General features: G+C 68.7%; 2 protein-coding genes across 2 annotated transcripts; both read right to left on the bottom strand.

The window, feature by feature from the left end:
* Nucleotides 1-3,681: 3,681 nt before the first annotated feature.
* LOC110478323 (myocyte-specific enhancer factor 2B) lies at nucleotides 3,682-7,448 on the bottom strand. Its single transcript, XM_085562164.1, has 5 exons — nucleotides 7,400-7,448; nucleotides 6,581-6,723; nucleotides 5,746-5,836; nucleotides 5,576-5,660; nucleotides 3,682-4,716 (listed from the first exon to the last, which is right to left on the bottom strand). Exons 1-5 carry the CDS (start codon nucleotides 7,446-7,448, stop codon nucleotides 4,428-4,430), a joined length of 657 nt encoding a protein of 218 aa, XP_085418290.1. The 3' UTR covers nucleotides 3,682-4,427.
* Nucleotides 7,449-9,124: 1,676 nt separating this feature from the next.
* Nucleotides 9,125-18,260, bottom strand: LOC146765049 (myocyte-specific enhancer factor 2B-like). Its single transcript, XM_085562291.1, has 4 exons — nucleotides 16,983-18,260; nucleotides 9,867-9,946; nucleotides 9,529-9,732; nucleotides 9,125-9,461 (listed from the first exon to the last, which is right to left on the bottom strand). The coding sequence occupies exons 2-4, from the start codon at nucleotides 9,918-9,920 to the stop codon at nucleotides 9,303-9,305; spliced, it is 417 nt and encodes a 138-aa protein (XP_085418417.1). The 5' UTR covers nucleotides 9,921-9,946; nucleotides 16,983-18,260; the 3' UTR covers nucleotides 9,125-9,302.
* Nucleotides 18,261-19,666: the final 1,406 nt, after the last annotated feature.

The following is a 19,666-nucleotide window of genomic DNA, read 5'->3' as shown; positions in this document are numbered from 1 at the left end:
AGCGGCCGGGCCGCGGGGAGCGGAGCCCCCCGCGATCACGTCGCGTTACGTGGGGTTAAACGGGGAACGTCTGCCCGCGGCTCGGACCTGCCGCCGCACCGGGCGGCCCCGCGCCGCCGCGAGCGGGGCCTCGGCGAGCGGCGGCCGTGACGGGGGGCGGATTCCGCCCAAACATCCATTTTGTCCCTTTTGGAAATGGAGATGGGAGAGAGGAGGGGGGAAAAAAAAAATGCGTCTTTTTTTTTTTTTTTTTTTTTTTTTTTTTTTTTTTTCCTGGCTTTCTCCATATTTTACTACGTAAGGAATGACGCGCCGGCGTCGGGAGCGGGATAGGTTAGCCCGGAGCTCGGCGAGGGAGGGGGGAAACCGGGCTGGGGGGAGCGCGGGGGCGGGGGGCGGCTCTGGCAGCGGCAGAACCTAAAAATAACGAGGATTTTATTATTTAAAAGAAAAAAAAGGGAGAGAGAGATAATAATAATAATAATAATAATAATAATAATAATAATAATAATAACAATAATAATAACAATAATAATAATAATAATAATAATAATAATAATAATAATAATAATAATAATAATAATAATAATAATAATTTTAAAAAGCAATCCCGCTGACCCCGCCGATGCGGCCCTGAGCGGGCAGCGGGTGGCTCCGGCCGCTCCGGGGACCCACCGCGCCCTGCCCGGGGACCCTCGGGATTTGGGGCACCCATGGGGTGCGCGGGGAGGGTCGGGGCTCCTCCTGCCCTCTGCCCCGCTCCGGGTCCCCTGCCCCCGGCCGCTGCGGGATGATTGCGTGGAAATGAAGGAGGAATCGGCTATTTTTGATTTCATTCCGCCCCAAATCCCGCGCAGCTCCGCGCGTTAACGCCTCAAGCCCCCGGGAGGCGGCCGGGGATGGATCCCACCTCCCCCCGCTCCTCCGGGATTTTGGGAACGCTAAAAAAAAATAAAATCCGGGGGCTCCGCGCAGCTCCCGGCGGGGATTGCGCCCCAAATTCGGCCCCGGGGAGGGGGGCAACCCCAGGGACACCCAACCCCCTGCGGACCCGGAGCTCCCGAGCGCGGCCGGGGAGGGCCGGGCCTGGCTCCGGTCCCCGGAGCCACCGGGATGCGCGACCGCCGCCGCCGAACCGGGACCGCGCCGGTGCCGGTGCCGGTGCCGCCCTCCCGAGTCCTGCCCGCCGGTGCTGCCGGGAAGGCCCCGGGCTCGGCGCTCTCCCCTAATGAGCTCCGCTTATGCATTTCCTCATTAACGAATATTTCCCGCGGCCGAGCCGGGGGGCGCCGGGACGCGCGTCCCCAGCCGCCCGCCGCCCGTCCCGTCCGACCGGGGCTTCCCCGGGGCTCGGCCGCTCCCTGCCGGCCCCGGACGAGCAGGAGGCCTGGCCGGGGCGTCGGACACCCCAAATCTTGCGGCCAGCCTCGGAACTCCCGTGCCCGGTGCCGCGGTGCGACCCCCGCCCTCGGTGAAGGCGAGAGCCCCGGCTCGCCCAGGGGCTTCCCCCGGTAAAAGGCGCTCGGGCCGGGCCCGGCTCCTCCAGCCGCCCGGTACCGGCGGGGCCGCTGTCCCCCCACCCCCGACGGCGCCGATTTAGGGGAGTGGGTGGCGTATTTTGGCTCCCTGGTGGAGTTTTGATCAAAAATTCATTAAGAGGCGCTCGGCGCAGCGCCATGAATATTTCAGGGCTTTCGCAAAACAACAAAGTGCGTGTTTGGGGGAGGCTGCACCGGCCACCGGCAGCCCCCGGTGCCCGCCTCGGCCCCGGTTGGAGGCGGCGGGAGGGACCGGCCACCTCCGTTCCGTCGGGGCCGAGGCGGCGGCCGCTGGCCCGCAGCCCCGGGGCTCGCTGCTGCCCCGTTAACCGGCCCCGGTTGCGCGGAGAGCGGCCCCGGTTGGAGAGGGCGGCCCTGCCACCGTGACATCCCGGAGTGTCCCCGGCCCTGCCCGCGGTCACGCGTGGCCGTGGGGCTGCCCCGGGACGGTCCCTGAGCTCCGCAGTGCGGGGTGGGGACAGCGGGGGGACCCCGCGCCCACCCGGGATGTCCCCTCGGAACGCCCCCCGAGGGATCCGTGACAGGAGCAGGAACGACCCCCAAACCCCCCATCCCAGGCAGGCACGGGAAGGTCCCCGACCCCCAAAATTGGGGTGCGGACCCCCCCAGCACCTCCCAGCGAGCGGCGCCGGCTCCGAGCGGAGACAAAGCCCCGGCGGCCCCGCGGGCCCCCGGCGCCCCCCGGAGCAGCGCAGCCCCGGTGGGGCCTGCAGGAAACCGGGACTGACCGGGCACCTCCCGGGCCAGCTGGGAGGGGACACGGAGCGCCCGTGGCTGCGGACACCGCGGCTCCGTCGCTCCCCGGTGGCACCGCCAGCACCCCGAGGACGCTGCGGGTCCCGGGTGCCACCCTGGGGCAGTGCCCCGGGGCACGGCACCCGCTCGGCGGGGCTGGGGACACAGCGACAGAGCGGCCGCTCTGAGGGCCCGCAGGGTGCCGGGGGCACCCCAGGGCGCCTCCCGAGCCCACTCGGGGACGTGTCGCAATGGGCGGTACTGGACCTGCAGGCAGGGCTGGGGTGCGCGGCTCCGGCGGCTCCCGGCGCTCCCGGCGCTGCCCTCCGCGTCCCGCCGGCCGTGCCCGTGTCCCGGTGCCGGGATGCGCCGTGTCCCCCCCGCCGCCGCCTCCGCCACCCCGGCCCGGCCGCCCCCGGCCCCTCCCCGGGGCTCACCTCGCCCTGACATTTCCTGGCGCTCCTTCCATGCCAGCGGGTTGCCATAGCGAATCTAAATCTTGCAAACAAAACCAGGGGAGGGGAAGAAAAAAAAAAAAAAAAAGCAGCCTGATTAGCATATATTCAAATGAGCCGTGCAATAATGCAAACGATAAATCATGCAGTCGTTGCTATTCAATCAGTGTCTCTTACCCCAGCCCCCACTCCCGCGCCCGCTGGGTCGCCTCCCCTCCTGCCACAAACCCGGCCGGGCCCAAAGGTGGCCCTGGAGGGACCTGGCACCCTCGGGGGTGGCCCTGGAGGGACCTGCCACCCTCGGGGGTGGCCCTGGAGGGGACCTGGCACCCTCGGGGGTGGCCCTGGAGGGGACCTGGCACCCTCGGGGGTGGCCCTGGAGGGACCTGCCACCCTCGGGGGTGGCCCTGGAGGGGACCTGGCACCCTCGGGTGCGGCCCTGGCCCGGCCGGGCTCCGGGGCTCGGCGCAGCCCCCTAATCCCGCCTGGCATTTGCGGCGCTCCGTTAAACCCGGCAGACTCCTCCGGGATTAATCTCCCGCCCGGGTTTTAATCTCGGGGCTGTAATCCCCCCCCCCCAGCCCCGGCCCCAGCCGAGGGAAGGGGCCCAGCTCGGCCCTGGGGCGTGTGGGGGACCCCCAGCCTTGCCCGATCCCGAGCTGGGGGTGCCCGAGCCCCCCCAGAATGTCCCTGTGGGTGCTGGCGCCGCAGGGCCCCGCTGTCCCCCTCGGTCACCTCAGCGGCGTGGCCGTGGCCGTACCCAGCACACCACCGGCCCCAGGTGTGCCAAAACTCGGCAGGACCCCCAAACCCAGCCCAGTCCTGAGCTAAAACAGGCTCAGCTCAGCTGGGCCGGGCCCACCCCCCCTTAACCCCCTCCGTGCCCCCCAAACCCCGCTTCGAGGGGGTTTTCCCTTCTCCCACCTGCTCTGAGAGCCCCGAGAGGATTTTTTGGGGTCACCGGGGGGTGGGAGCCGCACGGCAGAGCGGGGGTGACCCCCGCTGGCCGGTGACCCCCGAGAGTGGCTCCGAGCCCGGGGACACGCGGGGGGGACAGCGACGCTGATCCCGAGGGGGCGCGGGCGGGTGCCGCCTCTCCCCTCGGGCCCATCGGCGCCGTGCCGCCCCAAGGCGGGCTGCCTGGCCCCAAAAACCGCACAGCAGACACGCCGAGGCCCCCAGCTCTTTATTGGTGCGGAGATAATAAATAGAAACGAGCCCCTGGCTGGGGGCGCAGCGCCCACCGCCCGTGCCCTGCGCCCTCCCCGCTCCCCGCGGCCGCCCAACGGCGCCGGGGCCGCACGGATGGAGCGGCCGCCGCCGCTCTCGGTCCTGCTGCCACCGCGTGGCACCTCCCGGCCTCTCCGCCGGCCGGGGACGCGCTGCTGGCACGGGCGGGGACCGGCGGGGACGGGCGGGGACCGGCGGGGACGGCGCCACCGGACCGACACCGCCACAGCGCCGGGCAGAGCCGAGAGGAGGGGGCTTGGTGGCATTTGGGGGGCTTGGGGAGGGTCTCAAGGAGCCGCAGCCCCAGGCTGGGGGACAGTGACCCTGCGGGCAGCCCGGTGGCACCGCCACGGGCACGGGGGGGTTCCCGAGGGGCTGAGACGGCGGAGAAGCGGGGGGCCGCTCCCCCGGGCTGGGTGCTCGCCCTCCCCACGCCCCGCCGGTCTCGCTATCTCTGCCAAACGTCCACGGGCGCTCCCCTCCGCGCGGGGAGCGGCAGCGGCCCCGGCGCGTACGGGGGGAAGCCCTTGGCGAAGTCGTCGCGGGGCTGGAGGTCGCCGGGGGCTCGGGAGGCTTCGCTGAGGGTCGCCAGGCTGGCCAGGGGGGGCTGGGGGGTGCCCGGGGGACAGCCCAGCCCCGGCGACACCCGCTCCGACTTGATGCTGATGGCCTGGCGCTGCGGGGACGCGCCGGGCACCGCGGCCGGCTCCTCCGCGGGCACGATGCGGCTGCCGGCCCTGGGCGAGAGGGGACGGGCTGAGGGGTGTCCCCGTGTCCCCCGCGGGTACCCCCTGAGGGCTTGAGACCCCCCCGAGCTCCCCTCCTGGGCTGGTTCTGGCCCAGTTGGGCCCCACGGCTGCTGGGAGCCAGGAGTGTGACCGGCGTGGGGACACACGTGGGGACAAGATCCGTGGGGGAACCCGGCTGGAAACGAGCTGGGGGCGCCTCGGGGTGACCCCCCGAGAGCGCCCTGGTGGGGGGCGGCTGCCCCTCGGTGCCAGCAGCGCCCATGGCTGGGGGTGGCAGCGGCAGAATGGGGTCACCCTTGCCTTGTCCCCACTGTCCCCTGCCCCAGGGCCACCCCCGTCCTCACCCCAGTGCTGCCATGTCGTCCCCAGCCTGTCCCCCGCCCTGTCCCCCCATCTTGCCTGGTTCCCCACCCTGTCCCCCACCCTGTCCCCCCCCGGTCCCCCACCCTGTCCCCTCTGTCCCCATGTCCCCCCTGTCCCCCCCGTGCTCATCCCACCGCTGCCATGTCGTCCCCAGTCTGTCCCCACCCTGTCCCCCCTGTCCTCCTGTCCCTGTCCTCTGTCCCCTGTCCCCCTGTCCCTGTCCCCCCTGTCCCCCTGTCCCTATCTCCTGTCCCCTGTCCCCCTGTCCCCCTGTCCCTGTCCCCCTGTCCCCCTGTCCCTGTCTTCTGTCCCCTGTCCCCCTGTCCCCCTGTCCCCTGTCCCCCTGTCCCTGTCCTCTGTCCCCTGTCCCCCTGTCCCTGTCCCCCTGTCCCTGTCCCCCTGTCCTTGTCCCTGTCCCCCTGTCCCTGTCCCCTGTCCCTGTCCCCTGTCCCCCTGTCCCTGTCCCCTGTCCCCCCGTGCTCACCCCAGCGCTGCCATGTCCCGGGGGTGCTGCCACGCCGGGGGCTGCAGGAAGCCGGGGGGCGGCAGGACCTCGCCAGCCCCAAAATCTGCGGGGTGGGAGGACACGGTGAGCGGGGACGGTGACCAGGGGAGGGGACGAGGCCGTGCCGAGCCCGGGGGACCGCCACTCACCCGCCGGCGCCGGGCCGAGGAAGGGGAAACCGGCGAGGCCGTGGCTCGGGGGGCCGGAGCTGCCCGGGCTGAGCGCGGGGTACAGCGGCCGCTGCGGGAAACGGGGGGACCCCAATGGGAGCCGTGCCCCGAACCCCGCGGGACCCCTCCCCACCCTGCCCCGAGCCCCCCGGCCCCGGAGGGAGGGGCGGATGGGAGGAGTGGGGTTTGGGGAGGGGGCAGCCGGGTGGCACTGGGGACACCGTGTAACCCTGGGGACACCGTGTGGCCTTGGGGACAACCGGGTGGCACTGGGGACAGCTGTGTGACCATGGGGACAGCCGGGTGGCCTTGGGGACACCCTGTGGCTTTGGGGACACCGTGTGGCACTGGGGACAGCCGGGTGGCGTTGGGGACAGCCGTGTAACCCCGGGGACACCGTGTGGCACTGGGGACAGCCATGTAACCCTGGGGACAGCTGTGTGGCCATGGGGACACCGTGTGGCCATGGGGACAGCCATGTGGCATTGGGGACAGTCATGTGGCACTGGGGACAGCCGGGTGGCCTTGGGGACACCCTGTGGCTTTGGGGACACCGTGTAACCCCGGGGACACCGTGTGGCCATGGGGACACCGTGTGGCACTGGGGACAGCTGTGTGACCATGGGGACACCGTGTGGCCATGGGGACAGCCGGGTGGCCTTGGGGACACCCTGTGGCCTTGGGGACAGCTGTGTGACCATGGGGACACCGTGTAACCCTGGGGACAGCCGTGTGGCCTCGGGGACACCGCGTGGCCCTGGGGACACCGTGTAACCCTGGGGACACCGCGTGGCCCTGGGGACAGCCGACTCACCGCTGCGCTGGCGCCGCTCCGGCCGCTGGCCGGGCCGCCCTGGCTCTCGCCCCTCCGGCCCTCGGCCCCCAGGAACAGCGGCGGCGTCTTGGTGGCCAGGGAGCGGCTCAGGCCGGCGGAGGGGAACAGGGGGTAGCTGAGACCTGGGGACAGGGCAGGGACAGGGACAGGGGGACGGGACAGGGGACAGGGGGACAGGGAAAGGGACAGGGACAGGGACAGGGACAGGGACAGGGGGACAGGGAAAGGGACAGGGACAGGGACAGGGCAGGGACAGGGACAGGGACAGGGATAGGGACAGGGACAGGGGGACAGGGACAGGGACAGGGACAGGGGGACAGGGACAGGGACAGGGACAGGGACAGGGACAGGGACAGGGACAGGGGGACAGGGGGACGGGGACAGGGGGACACGCAGATGAGCCCCCTGCTGCGGGGGCACCCACGGGCGGCCGGGATGTGCCGTGGGAACGTCTGGTGAGCTTGAGGTGCCCACCCAAGGGTTTGGGATGCTGCTGCTGCCTGTGCCCCTGTGCCCATCCCGCGGCACCGCGCACCCCCCGGGGCTTTCCACGGCTCAAGGCTCCGTTTGCGGCGCTTCCAGCCGCTTTTCTGTCCCCGTCACCCGCAGGGGATGAGCCCGAGCCGGGCTGTGCCGCCGGCGGGCCGGGGCGAGGGCACGGCTGCGGGCTGGGCACAGCGGGGCTGGCAGGGCAGTGGGGCTGGCAGGGCTCAGGGGGCACAGCGGGGCTGGCAGGGCTCAGGAAGCCGCTGGAGCCGGCTCGGGCCGCTGTGCCAGCCCCGGCCCCGCGGCACCCACGCAGCCCCGGCCCCGCGGCCGGACACGCCCCGCGGGCCGCGCTTTGCATCGGGGCCGGCGGGGAAAATCCCCGCGGGGCTCCGGAGCTGCCCGGGAAGGGACACGGGCGGGCCGGGGGCACGGGCGGGGATGGGGGGCCCAGGGTGGATGGGGGGCTCAGGGAGGGAATGGGGTGTCCAGGGTGGGGTGTCCATGGGGAGATGGGGTATCCGTGGTGGGGATGGGGTGTCCATGGCGGGGTTGGGGTGTCCAGGGCGGGGTTGGGGTGCCCAGGGTGGGGATGGTGGTCCAGGGTGGGGATGGGGTGTCCAGGGTGGGGATGGGGGGGTCCAGGGAGGGAATAGGGGGCCCAGGGTGGGGATGGTGGTCCAGGGTGGGGTGTCCATGGTGGTGGGGATGGGGTGTCCATGGTGGGGTTGGGGTGTCCCTGGTGGGAATGGGGTGTCCCATGGCAGGGATGGGGTGTCCATGGTGGGAATGGGGTGCCCAGGGTGGGCATGAGGTGTCCCATGGCAGGGATGGGGTGCCCAGGGTGGCGATGGGGTGTCCATGGTGGGAATGGGGTGTCCATGGGGGGATGAGGTGTCCATGGGGGGATGAGGTGTCCATGGGGGGATGAGGTGTCCCATGGCAGGGATGGGGTGTCCATGGTGGGAATGGGGTGTCCCATGGCAGGCATGGGGTGTCCATGGTGGGAATGGGGTGCCCAGGGTGGGCATGAGGTGTCCCATGGCAGGGATGGGGTGTCCATGGGGGGATGAGGTGTCCCATGGCAGGGATGGGGTGCCCAGGGTGGCGATGGGGTGTCCATGGTGGGGTTGGGGTGCCCAGGGTGGGCATGAGGTGTCCCATGGGCGGATGAGGTGTCCATGGTGGGCATGAGGTGTCCCATGGCAGGGATGGGGTGCCCACGGTGGGCACTGGGGTCCCACAGCAAGGACGGTGGCCCATGGTGGTGCCAGGGTGGGGACAGGACACCCACGGCAGGGTCCCTTGCCCTGTAGCCACCCCCCATCAGTGTCCCCGAGCCTACCTGGGGGCGGTGGCCCTGGGGACCGTCCCGGTGGCTTTGGGGCCGCGGCTCTGGCGGCGGGAGAGCGGCCCCGGCCCTGCGGGGAGCTGCCGCTGCCCAGGGACGCCTCGGCGGCCGGGGGCGAGCTGCCGTGGGCGGCCTCGGGCAGCGGCACCGGGCTCTGCGGGACACGCGGGGGTCAGGGAGAGTACCCTCGGGACCCCCGGGGACACGCGGGGGTCAGGGACAGCCCCCTCGGGACCCCCGGGGACACGCGGGGGTCAGGGACAGCCCCCTCGGGACCCCCGGGGACTCTTGGGGACCCTCAGGACCCTGCAGGACAAACCAGGGGACAGGACCCCTGGGGACCCTCAGGACCCTGCAGGACAAACCAGAACCCAAGGACAGGAGGGGACAGGACCCCTGGGGACCCTTGGGACCCTGCAGGACAAACCGGGGCACAGGACCCCTGGGGACCCTTGGGACCCTGCAGGACAAACCAGAACCCAAGGACAGGAGGGGACAGGACCCCTGGGGACCCTCGGGACCCTGCAGGACAAACCAGAACCCAAGGACAGGAGGGGACAGGACCCCTGGGGACCCTCAGGACCCTGCAGAGCAAACCAGAACCCAAGGACAGGGAGGGCACAGGACCCCTGGGGACCCTCGGGACCCTGCAGGACAAACCAGAACCCAAGGACAGGGAGGGGACAGGACCCCTGGGGACCCTCGGGACCCTGCAGAACAAACCAGAACCCAAGGACAGGAGGGGACAGGACCCCTGGGGACCCTGGAGGACAAACCAGGGGACAGGACCCCTGGGGACCCTCGGGACCCTGCAGGACAAACCAGAACCCAAGGACAGGGAGGGCACAGGATCCCTGGGGACCCTCACCCCCCGTGCCACCAGCGACTCACGTAAAACCTGGCCCGCGCCCGCGCCAGATCCGCGCCCTCGCCGAGCCCCCTGCCCCGGTCCGCGGGCGGCTCCGGGCCCTCGTCCAGCTCCAGCTCGTGGCTCTCCAGCCCCAGCCCTTTGCGCTTCAGCGTCTGCGGGGAGGTGCCGGTGAGCGGCTCCCCGCGGGCGCCGCGGCCCCGGGGCCGGCCCGGCCGCTACCTGGAGGATGTCGGAGTTGGTGCGGCTCTCGTGGGGCTCGCTGTACTCGGTGTACTTGAGCAGCACCTTGTCCATGTCGGTGCTGGCGTACTGGAAGAGGCGGTTGGCGCTGTTGAAGATGATGAGGGCGATCTCGCAGTCGCACAGCACGCTCAGCTCGTACGCCTTCTTCATCAGCCCGAATTTCCGCTTGGTGAAGGTCACCTGCCGGGCCGGCCGTGAGACCCCCCCACCCCAAAAGCGGCGCCCGGGACCCCCGGACGCGCTCCCCGCGGGGTCCCGGCAGCGCGGGGGGGGTTCACTCCCGTCCTGCTCATCCCCAGCCAGCAGCCCCCCACCTGCCGGTTCCGCTGATCCAAAATCCGGCTGATCTGGATCTTTTTCCGGCCCATTTTCGCCTCCTCCGCTGGGTTCGGGGCTGGAAGAGAGCGAGAAGCGCCTGAGCCCCGCAGCCCTGGGGCTGTCCCCGCGCAGAGTCCGCCCCAGCGCCGCCAAAAATAAGTGGGGCCGCCGAAAAATAATCGATTTTCAGAGGAAGTTCGGTCATTTCTTCTTCCGCGATGATGGTGGCCAAGCGGAAAATGGGGGAAAATTGGGAAATTCTGCTGGGTTAGGGGAGGAAAAAATCCCCTTGGCCTTGCCCAAGCACCCCCATCCACCACTCCCGAGCACCTTTGGGTGCCGGCCGTGATCCCAAAAACCTCCAGGGAGATTTTGGGATCAGATTTTGGGATCAGAGCTCTTGCCCCAAAGCCGGGGGGTCGCTGCGAGGCCGCTCCAAAGCTGCTCACGGTGGGACGGGGAGGGCGTTTAAAGGGGGCCGGGCTGGCGGCGGGGAGGGTCCCTCAAACCCAAAGGTTGCTTTTAGCTTCCAATTCGGGGATTTTTATTTTTTTTTTAATTTTTTTGGGGTTTTTTTTCAAACTCCAGCAGACTAAATTTGACCTCCGCCACTCGCAGGCCAGGAAGTGGCTGCACGAGGAGACGGCGAAGTGAAACCACCCACCCGGCCCTGCTGCCACCGGGCAGGGACGCGGGGCTGGGACACCCCCGTGCCACCCTGGCTGTGGGTGCCAGAGCCCCCCGAGCCTGTCCCGGGGCTGGGGACAACCCCCGTGCCACCCTGGCTGTGGGTGCCAACGCGCCCCGAGCCTGTCCCGGGGCTGGGGACACCCCCGTGCCACCCTGGCTGTGGGTGCCAGAGCCCCCCGAGCCTGTCCCGGGGCTGGGGACAACCCCCGTGCCACCCTGGCTGTGGGTGCCAGCACCCCCCGAGCCTGTCCCTGCACTGGGGACACCCCCGTGCCACCCTGGCTGTGGGTGCCAGCACCCCCCGAGCCTGTCCCTGCACTGGGGACACCCCCGTGCCACCCTGGCTGTGGGTGCCAGAGCCCCCCGAGCCTGTCCCTGAACTGGGACACCCCCGTGCCACCCTGGCTGTGGGTGCCAGCACCCCCCGAGCCTGTCCCGGGGCTGGGACACCCCCGTGCCACCCTGGCTGTGGGTGCCAGCGCCCCCCGAGCCTGTCCCTGCACTGGGGACACCCCCGTGCCACCCTGGCTGTGGGTGCCAGAGCCCCCCGAGCCTGTCCCTGAACTGGGACACCCCCGTGCCACCCTGGCTGTGGGTGCCAGCACCCCCCGAGCCTGTCCCGGGGCTGGGACACCCCCGTGCCACCCTGGCTGTGGGTGCCAGCGCCCCCCGAGCCTGTCCCTGCACTGGGGACACCCCCGTGCCACCCTGGCTGTGGGTGCCAGAGCCCCCCGAGCCTGTCCCGGGGCTGGGGACAACCCCCGTGCCACCCTGGCTGTGGGTGCCAGAGCCCCCCGAGCCTGTCCCGGGCCTGGGACACCCCCGTGCCACCCTGGCTGTGGGTGCCAGAGCCCCCCGAGCCTGTCCCGGGGGCAGTTCCTGCTCCTCTGCCGCCCCCACAGCAACACCCACCCCAAAACCCCCCAAATCTGGGGATTTTTGGGCAGAACCAGGCGTGGCACCAAGATGCCCCCACGGGACCCCCGTGCCCACCCTGCTGTGGGGACAGAGGTGGCCCGGCCGTGTCCCTGCTGTCCCCAGGGTGCCCGGGGCAGGAGCGGGGTGGGGTGGCAGCGGGGTGGCAGCTCCGTGTTGGGGACACCTCTGGGACCCCCCCGTGCCAGGCGGGATGCCAGGGGTGGGCTTGGGGACCCTCGGGTGCCCCGGTGCCCCCGCGCGTCCCGCTTCCCCCTCTGGAGCGCGTTGCCGTTTCGCCATCGTGCTCGGCTGCTATTTTTAGCCGATCAAAACTAATTTTAATTTATGGAAGGAAACGGCACTGCCGTTCCCACGGCCCCGCTGCCACCCGGTGTCCCCGGGCCCACGCACGACCCCCCCCGTGCCCCCTCCGCGGTCCCGGGGGTGCCCGGACCGCCCCGGCCCCGCCGGAAAGGGCCGAGAATTCCCCGGTGGAAGAGGAGAGGTTTTCCCGTTCCCAAGGGTCCCCGGGGTGCTGGAACGGCTCCGGCACCTGCGGCGCTCCTGGGGACATCCCGAGCTCCCCGGGCTCCTTCTGGGGTGGGGGCTTGGGGCTGGTCCTCGGGGTCTGGGGCAGGGGGTGCTGGCCCCGCTGTGAGCCCCCCGTGTCCCTCACAGCCTCAGCTGGGGGGGATTTTGGGGGGGGTGATGGATGGAGGATGGATGGATGGATGGATAGATGATGGATGGATGATGGATGGATGGATGATGGATGGATGGATGGATGGATGATGGATGGATGGATGATGGATGGATGGATGGAGGATGGATGGATGGATGATGGATGGATGGATGGATGGATGGATGATGGATGGATGATGGATGGATGGATGGATGGATGGATGGATGATGGATGGATGATGGATGGATGGATGATGGATGGATGATGGATGGATGGATGATGGATGGATGGATGATGGATGGATGGATGATGGATGGATGGAGGATGGATGATGGATGGATGGATGGATGGATGGATGGATGGATGGATGGATGGATGGAGGATGGATGGATGATGGATGGATGATGGATGGATGGATGATGGATGGATGGATGGATGGTTGGATGGATGGATGGATGATGGATGGATGGATGATGGATGGATGGATGATGGATGGACACAGGGACGGACAGATCCATGGATGGATGGATGGATGATGGATGGATGGATGGATGGATGATGGATGGAGGGATGGACACAGGGGCAGACAGATCCATGCATGGATGGATGATTCCATGGATGGATGGATGGAGGAATGGATGGATGGATCCATGGACACAGTCCCCGTCCATCCAGGGGGTCCAGGGGTTTGGGGTCAGGATCAGGATTGGGGTTGGGATCGGGGTCAGGGTTGAGATCGGGATCAGGATTGGGTTGGGGTCGGGGTCAAGATCAGGACTGGGGTTGGGATCGGGATCGGGGTTGGGATTGGGTTTGGGATCAGGGTTGGGATTGGGGTTGGGATCGGGGTCAGGGTTGGGATCAGGGTTGGGATTGGGGTTGGGGTCAGAATCAGGATTGGGGTTGGGGTTGGGGTTGGGGTCAGGATCAGGATTGGGGTTGGGATCAGGGTCAGGGTTGGGATTGGGGTTGGGGTTGGGGTTGGGGTCAGGATCAGGATTGGGGTTGGGATCAGGGTCAGGGTTGGGATCAGGGTTGGGATTGGGGTTGGGGTCAGGATCAGGATTGGGTTTGGGATCAGGGTCAGGGTTGGGATCAGGGTTGGGATTGGGGTTGGGATCAGGGTCAGGATCGCTCCCGCCTCATCCCAACCATTCCCGGTGGGACCCAGCACCCTCAGCGGGGCCTCCCCGGACCCCCACGCTGGGATCGGGTTTATGAGGAGCCCCCAGACCCTTTGTGCCTTTAGGGGACATTTGCACGGCACCAGGGGTGGAAATCCCTAATTCCAGCTCCTAATTAGTGACCTGAGACCAAACGAACCCGGGAGAGCCGCGTGAGTTTTCCCTGAGCTGCTGTGGGATCCCAGCACCACAACGGCGCCTCCAGCACCTTCACGCCCCCCGAGGATCCCAGAAATCCCAAATCCACCGGATTTACCCTAAAATCCAAGCAGGGTCTCGGAGCCACCCAGGATTCATCCTCGACGGGGTGCAAGAAGTGGAGGAAATTGTCATTTTTACCAAATTATGGGGGTTTTGCTGCAAATCCGAGAGCCGGGGGTGGCTGGGCAGGACTGGGAGGGGAGGGGTTGTGGAAACCCGCTGGTGGCACTTGGCAGCTCCCAAAAAACGTTTCGGTGGAGGAAAAACACAATTAGAGCAGGGAAAAGAGTTTCCATCCCGAAGGAGGGGAAAATCTGAGCCAGGGGCACAAAAATCCCACGGGAGGGAGGGGACGATGCTGGGACGGGGAGGGCAGCAGGGGTGGAAACGGGGGCTTGACATGGGGAGTTTAAAATGGGGAGTTCAAAGGGGGGCTTGAAATGGAAAGTTTCAAATGGGGAGTTCAAATGGGGAGTTTAAAATGGGGAGTTCAAATGGGGGCTTGAAATGGGGAGTTTAAAATGGGGATTTCAAATGGGGAGTTCAAATGGGGGTTTGAAATTGAGATTTTAAAGTGGGAAGTTAAAATGGAGGTTTGACATGGGGGTTTGACATGGGGATTTTAAAATGGGGAATTAAAGTGGGGGTTTGAAATGGAGATTTTAAAATGGGGAGTTAAAATGGGGAGTTTAAAATGGGGATTTGAAATGGGGAGTTAAAATGGGGAATTAGAATGGGGGTTTGAAATGGAGATTTTAAAATGGGGAGTTAAAATGGGGAGTTTAAAATGGGGATTTCAAAATGGGGAGTTAAAATGGGGGTTTGGAATGGGGGCTTGACCTGGACATTTTAAAATGGGGATTTCAAAGGGGGATTTTAGGAGCACCGGACACGGAGGGCCCAGAGGGACAAATCCAGGCCCGGCCCCGCGGTTTTGGATCCCGGGGATCCCGGGGGATGGCTGGGCTGGTGTGAGCAGCGTCCCGAGCCCGGCACGGGGAAAAGTCAAAGTTGAGCGCGGAGTTTGTGCCGGGCGCTCCTGCTTTTTATAGGTTGTTTAAACAAGCGACCAGTGCAAACCAGTGCGGCGCTGCCAGGGCACTGGGAAATGGGGCAGAGGTGGGCACGCGGCTCCGAGGGGGTTTTGGGACCGCCGCGACCTCCCCAAAACCCGTCCCCAGCTCCCAAACATCCCCCGGCACCCGAAAACCCGCCAGCTTTGGGGGCTGTGGGGCCGCCACCCTCCGGCCCCGCTGCCACCCCGCTGCCACCCCGCTGCCACTGTCACCCCGGGGTGACACAGAGCGAAAGTCCCGGGCGCTGCCACGGCCCGGTGCCGACGGGCGGAGGGGTTTTCGGTTCCACAATGAGTGTGTGGAAGGAGGGAGGATCGAAAGGGCCCCAAAAACGAGGCGGGCCTGGGGAGGATGGGTGGACACGGGGACCCCCTTCCACCCCGGTGGGTGCCACGTCCGAGGAGGGCACCTCGCAATTCCCGTGGGATTGGGCTGGAATTCGTTTGGGGTGTGCTCCCTGGTTTGCTCCTGACAATCCTGGGGGGGTTTTTGGGAAGAGGAGGGGAATTCAAGGGGTTTAAATGAACCCAATTTCCCCCCAAATCCTTCTGGGTGCCCCCCTAGCAGCGTGCCAGGCTTTGCAGGCCCCTCACAGCTGGCATGACCCAGCAGGATCCCCGTCCCCTCGCGTTCCCAAATCTGCTTTTTTGGGATGTCGTGGGTGCTGGAGGTGGCTGGGAACCAAAATCCTGGAGAACCTGAGGCCTGCATCCAGCTCCCTCCTTCCCCAGACGTCACCGTGCCGCGTCCGGCTGGCACGGGGCCGTGGAATCGGGCCAGGGGCGGCGCGGCCGGACGGGCACCCACGCTCCTGTCCCAGCCCCTGCACCCAGGGGTGCCAGGAGGGTCCCCGGGGGGCACAGCCCACGGCCCCGGCCCTGCTCAGCCCGGGCTTCCACCGGGCACTGCAGAGCTGGGAAACTCCAGAGCTGGGAAAATCCAGAGCTGGGAGAGCTTCTCCCATGGGGAGAGCAGAAAGTTGAGCATGGGGACAGGGACAGGGATGGGACAGGGATGGGACAGGGACAGGGATGGGACAGGGACAGGGATGGGACAGGGATGGGGACAGGGATGGGACAGGGACAGGGACGGGGACAGGATGGGGATGGGGACAGGACAGGTATAGGGACAGGGACAGGGATGGGACAGGGACGGGACAGGGACAGGGACAGGGACAGGGAAGGGACAGGGACAGGGACAGGGACAGGGACAGGGGGACAGAGACAGGGATGGGGACAGGACAGGTATAGGGACAGGGACAGGGACAGGGAAGGGACAGGGACAGGGACAGGGACAGGGACAGGGACAGGGGGACAGAGACAGGGATGGGGACAGGACAGGTATAGGGACAGGGACAGGGACAGGGAAGGGACAGGGACGGGACAGGGACGGGGACAGGGACAGGGATGGGACAGGGACAGGGACAGGGACAGGGACAGGGACAGGGACAGGGACAGGGACAGGGACGGGGACGGGGACGGGGACAGGGATGGGACAGGGACGGGACAGGGACGGGGACAGGGATGGGACAGGGACGGGGACACGCTGGCAGAGGGGATCTGGCAGAGGATCCACCTCACACTCCACGGGTGCCAGGGGGACCCAGGTGCACTGGGACACCCCGGAGATGCCACATGGAGGTGCCACCACCCCGGAGATGCCACGTGGAGGTGCCACCACCCCGGAGATGCCCCTGGCAGGAGCCCCGGCCGTGTCCCGTCCCCTCCCGGGAGCGGGAAGGACCCGGGCTGCCACCGGCACGTCCTGGGAGCGGCCAGGCCGCTGTGCCACCCCAGCGAGGTGCCAGCGCCGTCGGGGGTGACCAGGGGCGCTGGCACCGCTCTCGCTACAGCCGCGTCGAGCCAGCGGCTCGCCGGTGCCGTGCCTCAGTTTCCCCCTGCGCCGTGCGCTCAGCCCCAGCCCCCAGCGGCGCCGGTGGCCCCGGGGGTGGCGGGGAGGCGGCGGCGGGGCCGGGGCAGGGCGGCTGCCACCCAGGCTGCGCTTTTGGGTTAAACCCGGGCGTTCCTCCCTGCACAGACACGAGTAAAAATAACCGCCCCGAGCTCGGCGCAAACCACAGGCTTTTTATAGCCCGCCATCCCGAGACGGCGGGGCGGGGGCCGGGGCTCCGCCGTGCCCAGAGCAGCCCGCCGGGCGCCGGCCCGGCCGCACCGGCCCCTCCCCGGGGCCGCCCCGCTCCCCCTGCCCGTGCGCCCCGACGGCGCGGCCGCCCGCACGGGGACGGAGCCCCGGGCGGAGAAAAGCGGGGCAGACAGCGCCGCCGTGGCCTGCCGCTGTCCCCTCCGCCCGGTGCCGGTCACACCGGGGCGCGGACCCCCGTGCCCGCCGCGGGACACGCACCTGGGCAGCGGCGCTTCCTCCTCGGCGGCTCCGCGCCCTCCCGGCGCTGCGGCGGAGCCGGGGCGGCCCCGGTGCTGGTCCCGGTGCTGGTCCCGGTGCTGGTCCCGGTTCGGTCCCGGTTCAGTCCCGGTTCGGTCCCGGTCCCGTCCGTGCCCCCGGAGCGCGCTGCCGCCGCCGCAGCGAGCGCCGCCGCTTACATTTGCATAACCCCGCCCATCCCGCCGGATAATTTGCATATAGCAGCCGGGATGTTCTGCCATTGGCTGACGGCGGGTGTGTATTTGCATAGCCACGCCTCCGTGCGGGTTAGGGGCGGGGCCAAGGAAAGGGGCGGGGCCGGGGAGGTTTCGCGCGCGGCGGGTTTGGGGGGATTTCGGGGGGATTTGGGGACCCTGGGATGGGTTTGGGGGAATTTGGGGCTGGAAGAGCGGTGAGGATGAGCAGATTGGGGCTGCGATGGGGGATTTGGAGGGCAGGACAAGGGGCAGTTTGGGGCCCGGGGATGGTGAAGTTTGGGGGTCCCGGGGGATACTGAGCCCTCACCGAGGGGTTCCGGCCGGGCTGGGGCGAGGTTTTGGGGCGCAGCTCCGGGCGGGGTTCGTGGCAGATCCCACTGAGGTTTCAGGGGGTCCCCCGGCACCGCCAGCCCCTTCAGCCGCAGGGTTTGGGAGTGTCACCCCCGCGGTCCCCAATGTCACCGAGGGCTCAGCGAAACCGCGGTGGAAAAACCTCCCGAGCCCCAAGCGGGGACCCCCAAAGCACCCCCTTCTTTTAATTGCATTTTTTATTTTAGAAACGCAGCCGCCTCTCCCTCCTCCCGTGCCAGCCGGTCCCCGAGGGTGGCAGCGCCACAGGGAGGCACCGGGGACACCGGGTGACGCCTCCGTGCCACCCTCCCGGTGCCACTGCCGCTCCCTGTCCCCAGCCCGGGGAGGTGACAGACCCCGGGGTGCGCTGCGGGATGGTGGCGGGTCCCGCGGGTGTGGAGCTGCCCCAAAGGGACTTTGTGGGACAGGGGGGGACAGAGGGACACAGGGAGGGACAGGGAGGGACAGAGGGACAGGGGGACAGAGGGACAGAGAGGGACAGGGAGGGACAGGGGGACAGAGGGGGACAGGGGGACAGAGAGGGGACAGAGGGACAGAGAGACAGAGGGACAGGGAGGGACAGAGGGACAGAGGGACAGAGGGACAGAGGGACAGAGAGGGGACAGGGAGGGACAGAGGGACACAGGGAGGGACAGAGGGACAGGGAGGGACAGGGAGGGACAGAGGGACACAGGGAGGGACAGAGAGGGGACAGGGACGGACAGAGGGGAACGGGGGGGACAGAGGGACAGGGGGACAGGGGGACAGGGAGGGACAGAGGGGGACAGGGAGGGACAGAGGGGGACAGAGGGACAGAGGGACAGGGAGGGACAGGGAGGGACAGAGGGGGACAGAGGGACAGAGGGACAGGGAGGGACAGAGGGACAGGGAGGGACAGAGGGGGACAGAGGGACAGGGGGACAGAGGGGGACAGAGGGGGACAGAGAGGGACAGGGAGGGACAGAGGGACAGGAAGGGACAGAGGGGGACAGGGAGGGACAGAGGGACAGAGGGACAGAGGGACAGGGAGGGACAGAGGGACAGGGAGGGACAGAGGGGGACAGAGGGGGACAGGGACGGACAGAGGGACAAGGACAGACAGCAGGGGACACCGGGATGGGGGAGTGGCCTGGGTGGCACCCGCGGGCGCGGGACCCCGGTGTCCCCTCGTGTGTCCCCTCGTGTGTCCCCTCGCGTGTCCCCCCGTGGGTCCCCCCGTGGGTCCCCTCGTCGCGGCTCCGCGGCAGTTCCGTGCCAGGCAGGTGCCCGGTGCCCCGGGAGGATTTTCCCGCTGTCCGGTCCCGGAGGAGCCCCGGGGTCTTTACCGGGCACGGGAACGGCGCGGGGGTCCCGGGGTCCTTTCCCAGCCCCGCGGGACCGGGAACGTTCCGGGAGCTCCCCGGGGGACGCGGGACCGGGCGATCGCCGTGCCCCCGTCCCGCCCGGGGTCACACCGGGGCTCGATCCCGCGGTTTCCCAGCGCTGGGAACGGCGGGAGCGGCTCCGCGTCCGTCTGTCCGTCCGTCCTCAGTCCCCTCCACCCCTCCCGCTGCCCCGGGAGGCTCCCGGGGCCTCACCGGGGGCGGAGCGGCCCGGGACGGTCCCGGACCGGAGGCAGGACGGGCCCGCCCCGGTGCCCGGTCCCGGTTCCCATTCCCGGAGCGGCGGCACGGAGGAGCCGGGGAGCGCGCACCCCCGGTTCTCCCGGTGCCGGTACCGGCCCCGCCATGCCCTCCGGGAACCGCAGCGAGCCCTGACGGCGCCGCCGCTCCCCGGGACCTTTCCGCTGCCACGGCCCGGTCGCTCCCGGGGCCGCTCCGCCGCCGGTACCGGCCGCGCTCCGCCCGGTGCTCAGCGTGAGCTGCCTCCTGCTCCGCCGCCTCCACGGCAGCCGCAGCACCGGGGCAGCCCGGGCCCGACCGGCCAGAGCCGCGGGGCACCGGGAACCGGGGCTCCAGGGACCGGGGCTCGGGAGAGGCGGGACCGGGACCGGAGGGACCGGGAGAGGCGGGACCGGGGCCGGAGGGACCGGGAGAGGCGGGACCGGGACTCGAGGGGCAGGACCGGGACCGGTGGGGCGGGACCGGGGCTCGGGAG

This window comes from Lonchura striata, chromosome 28, assembly GCF_050655825.1.
Source record: "Lonchura striata isolate lonStrDom1 chromosome 28, ASM5065582v1, whole genome shotgun sequence".
In the NCBI taxonomy this organism is placed as follows: Eukaryota; Metazoa; Chordata; class Aves; order Passeriformes; family Estrildidae; genus Lonchura; species Lonchura striata.
The sequence above is the reverse complement of the archived record's forward strand: the minus strand, read 5'-3'. Positions and strand labels throughout refer to the sequence as shown.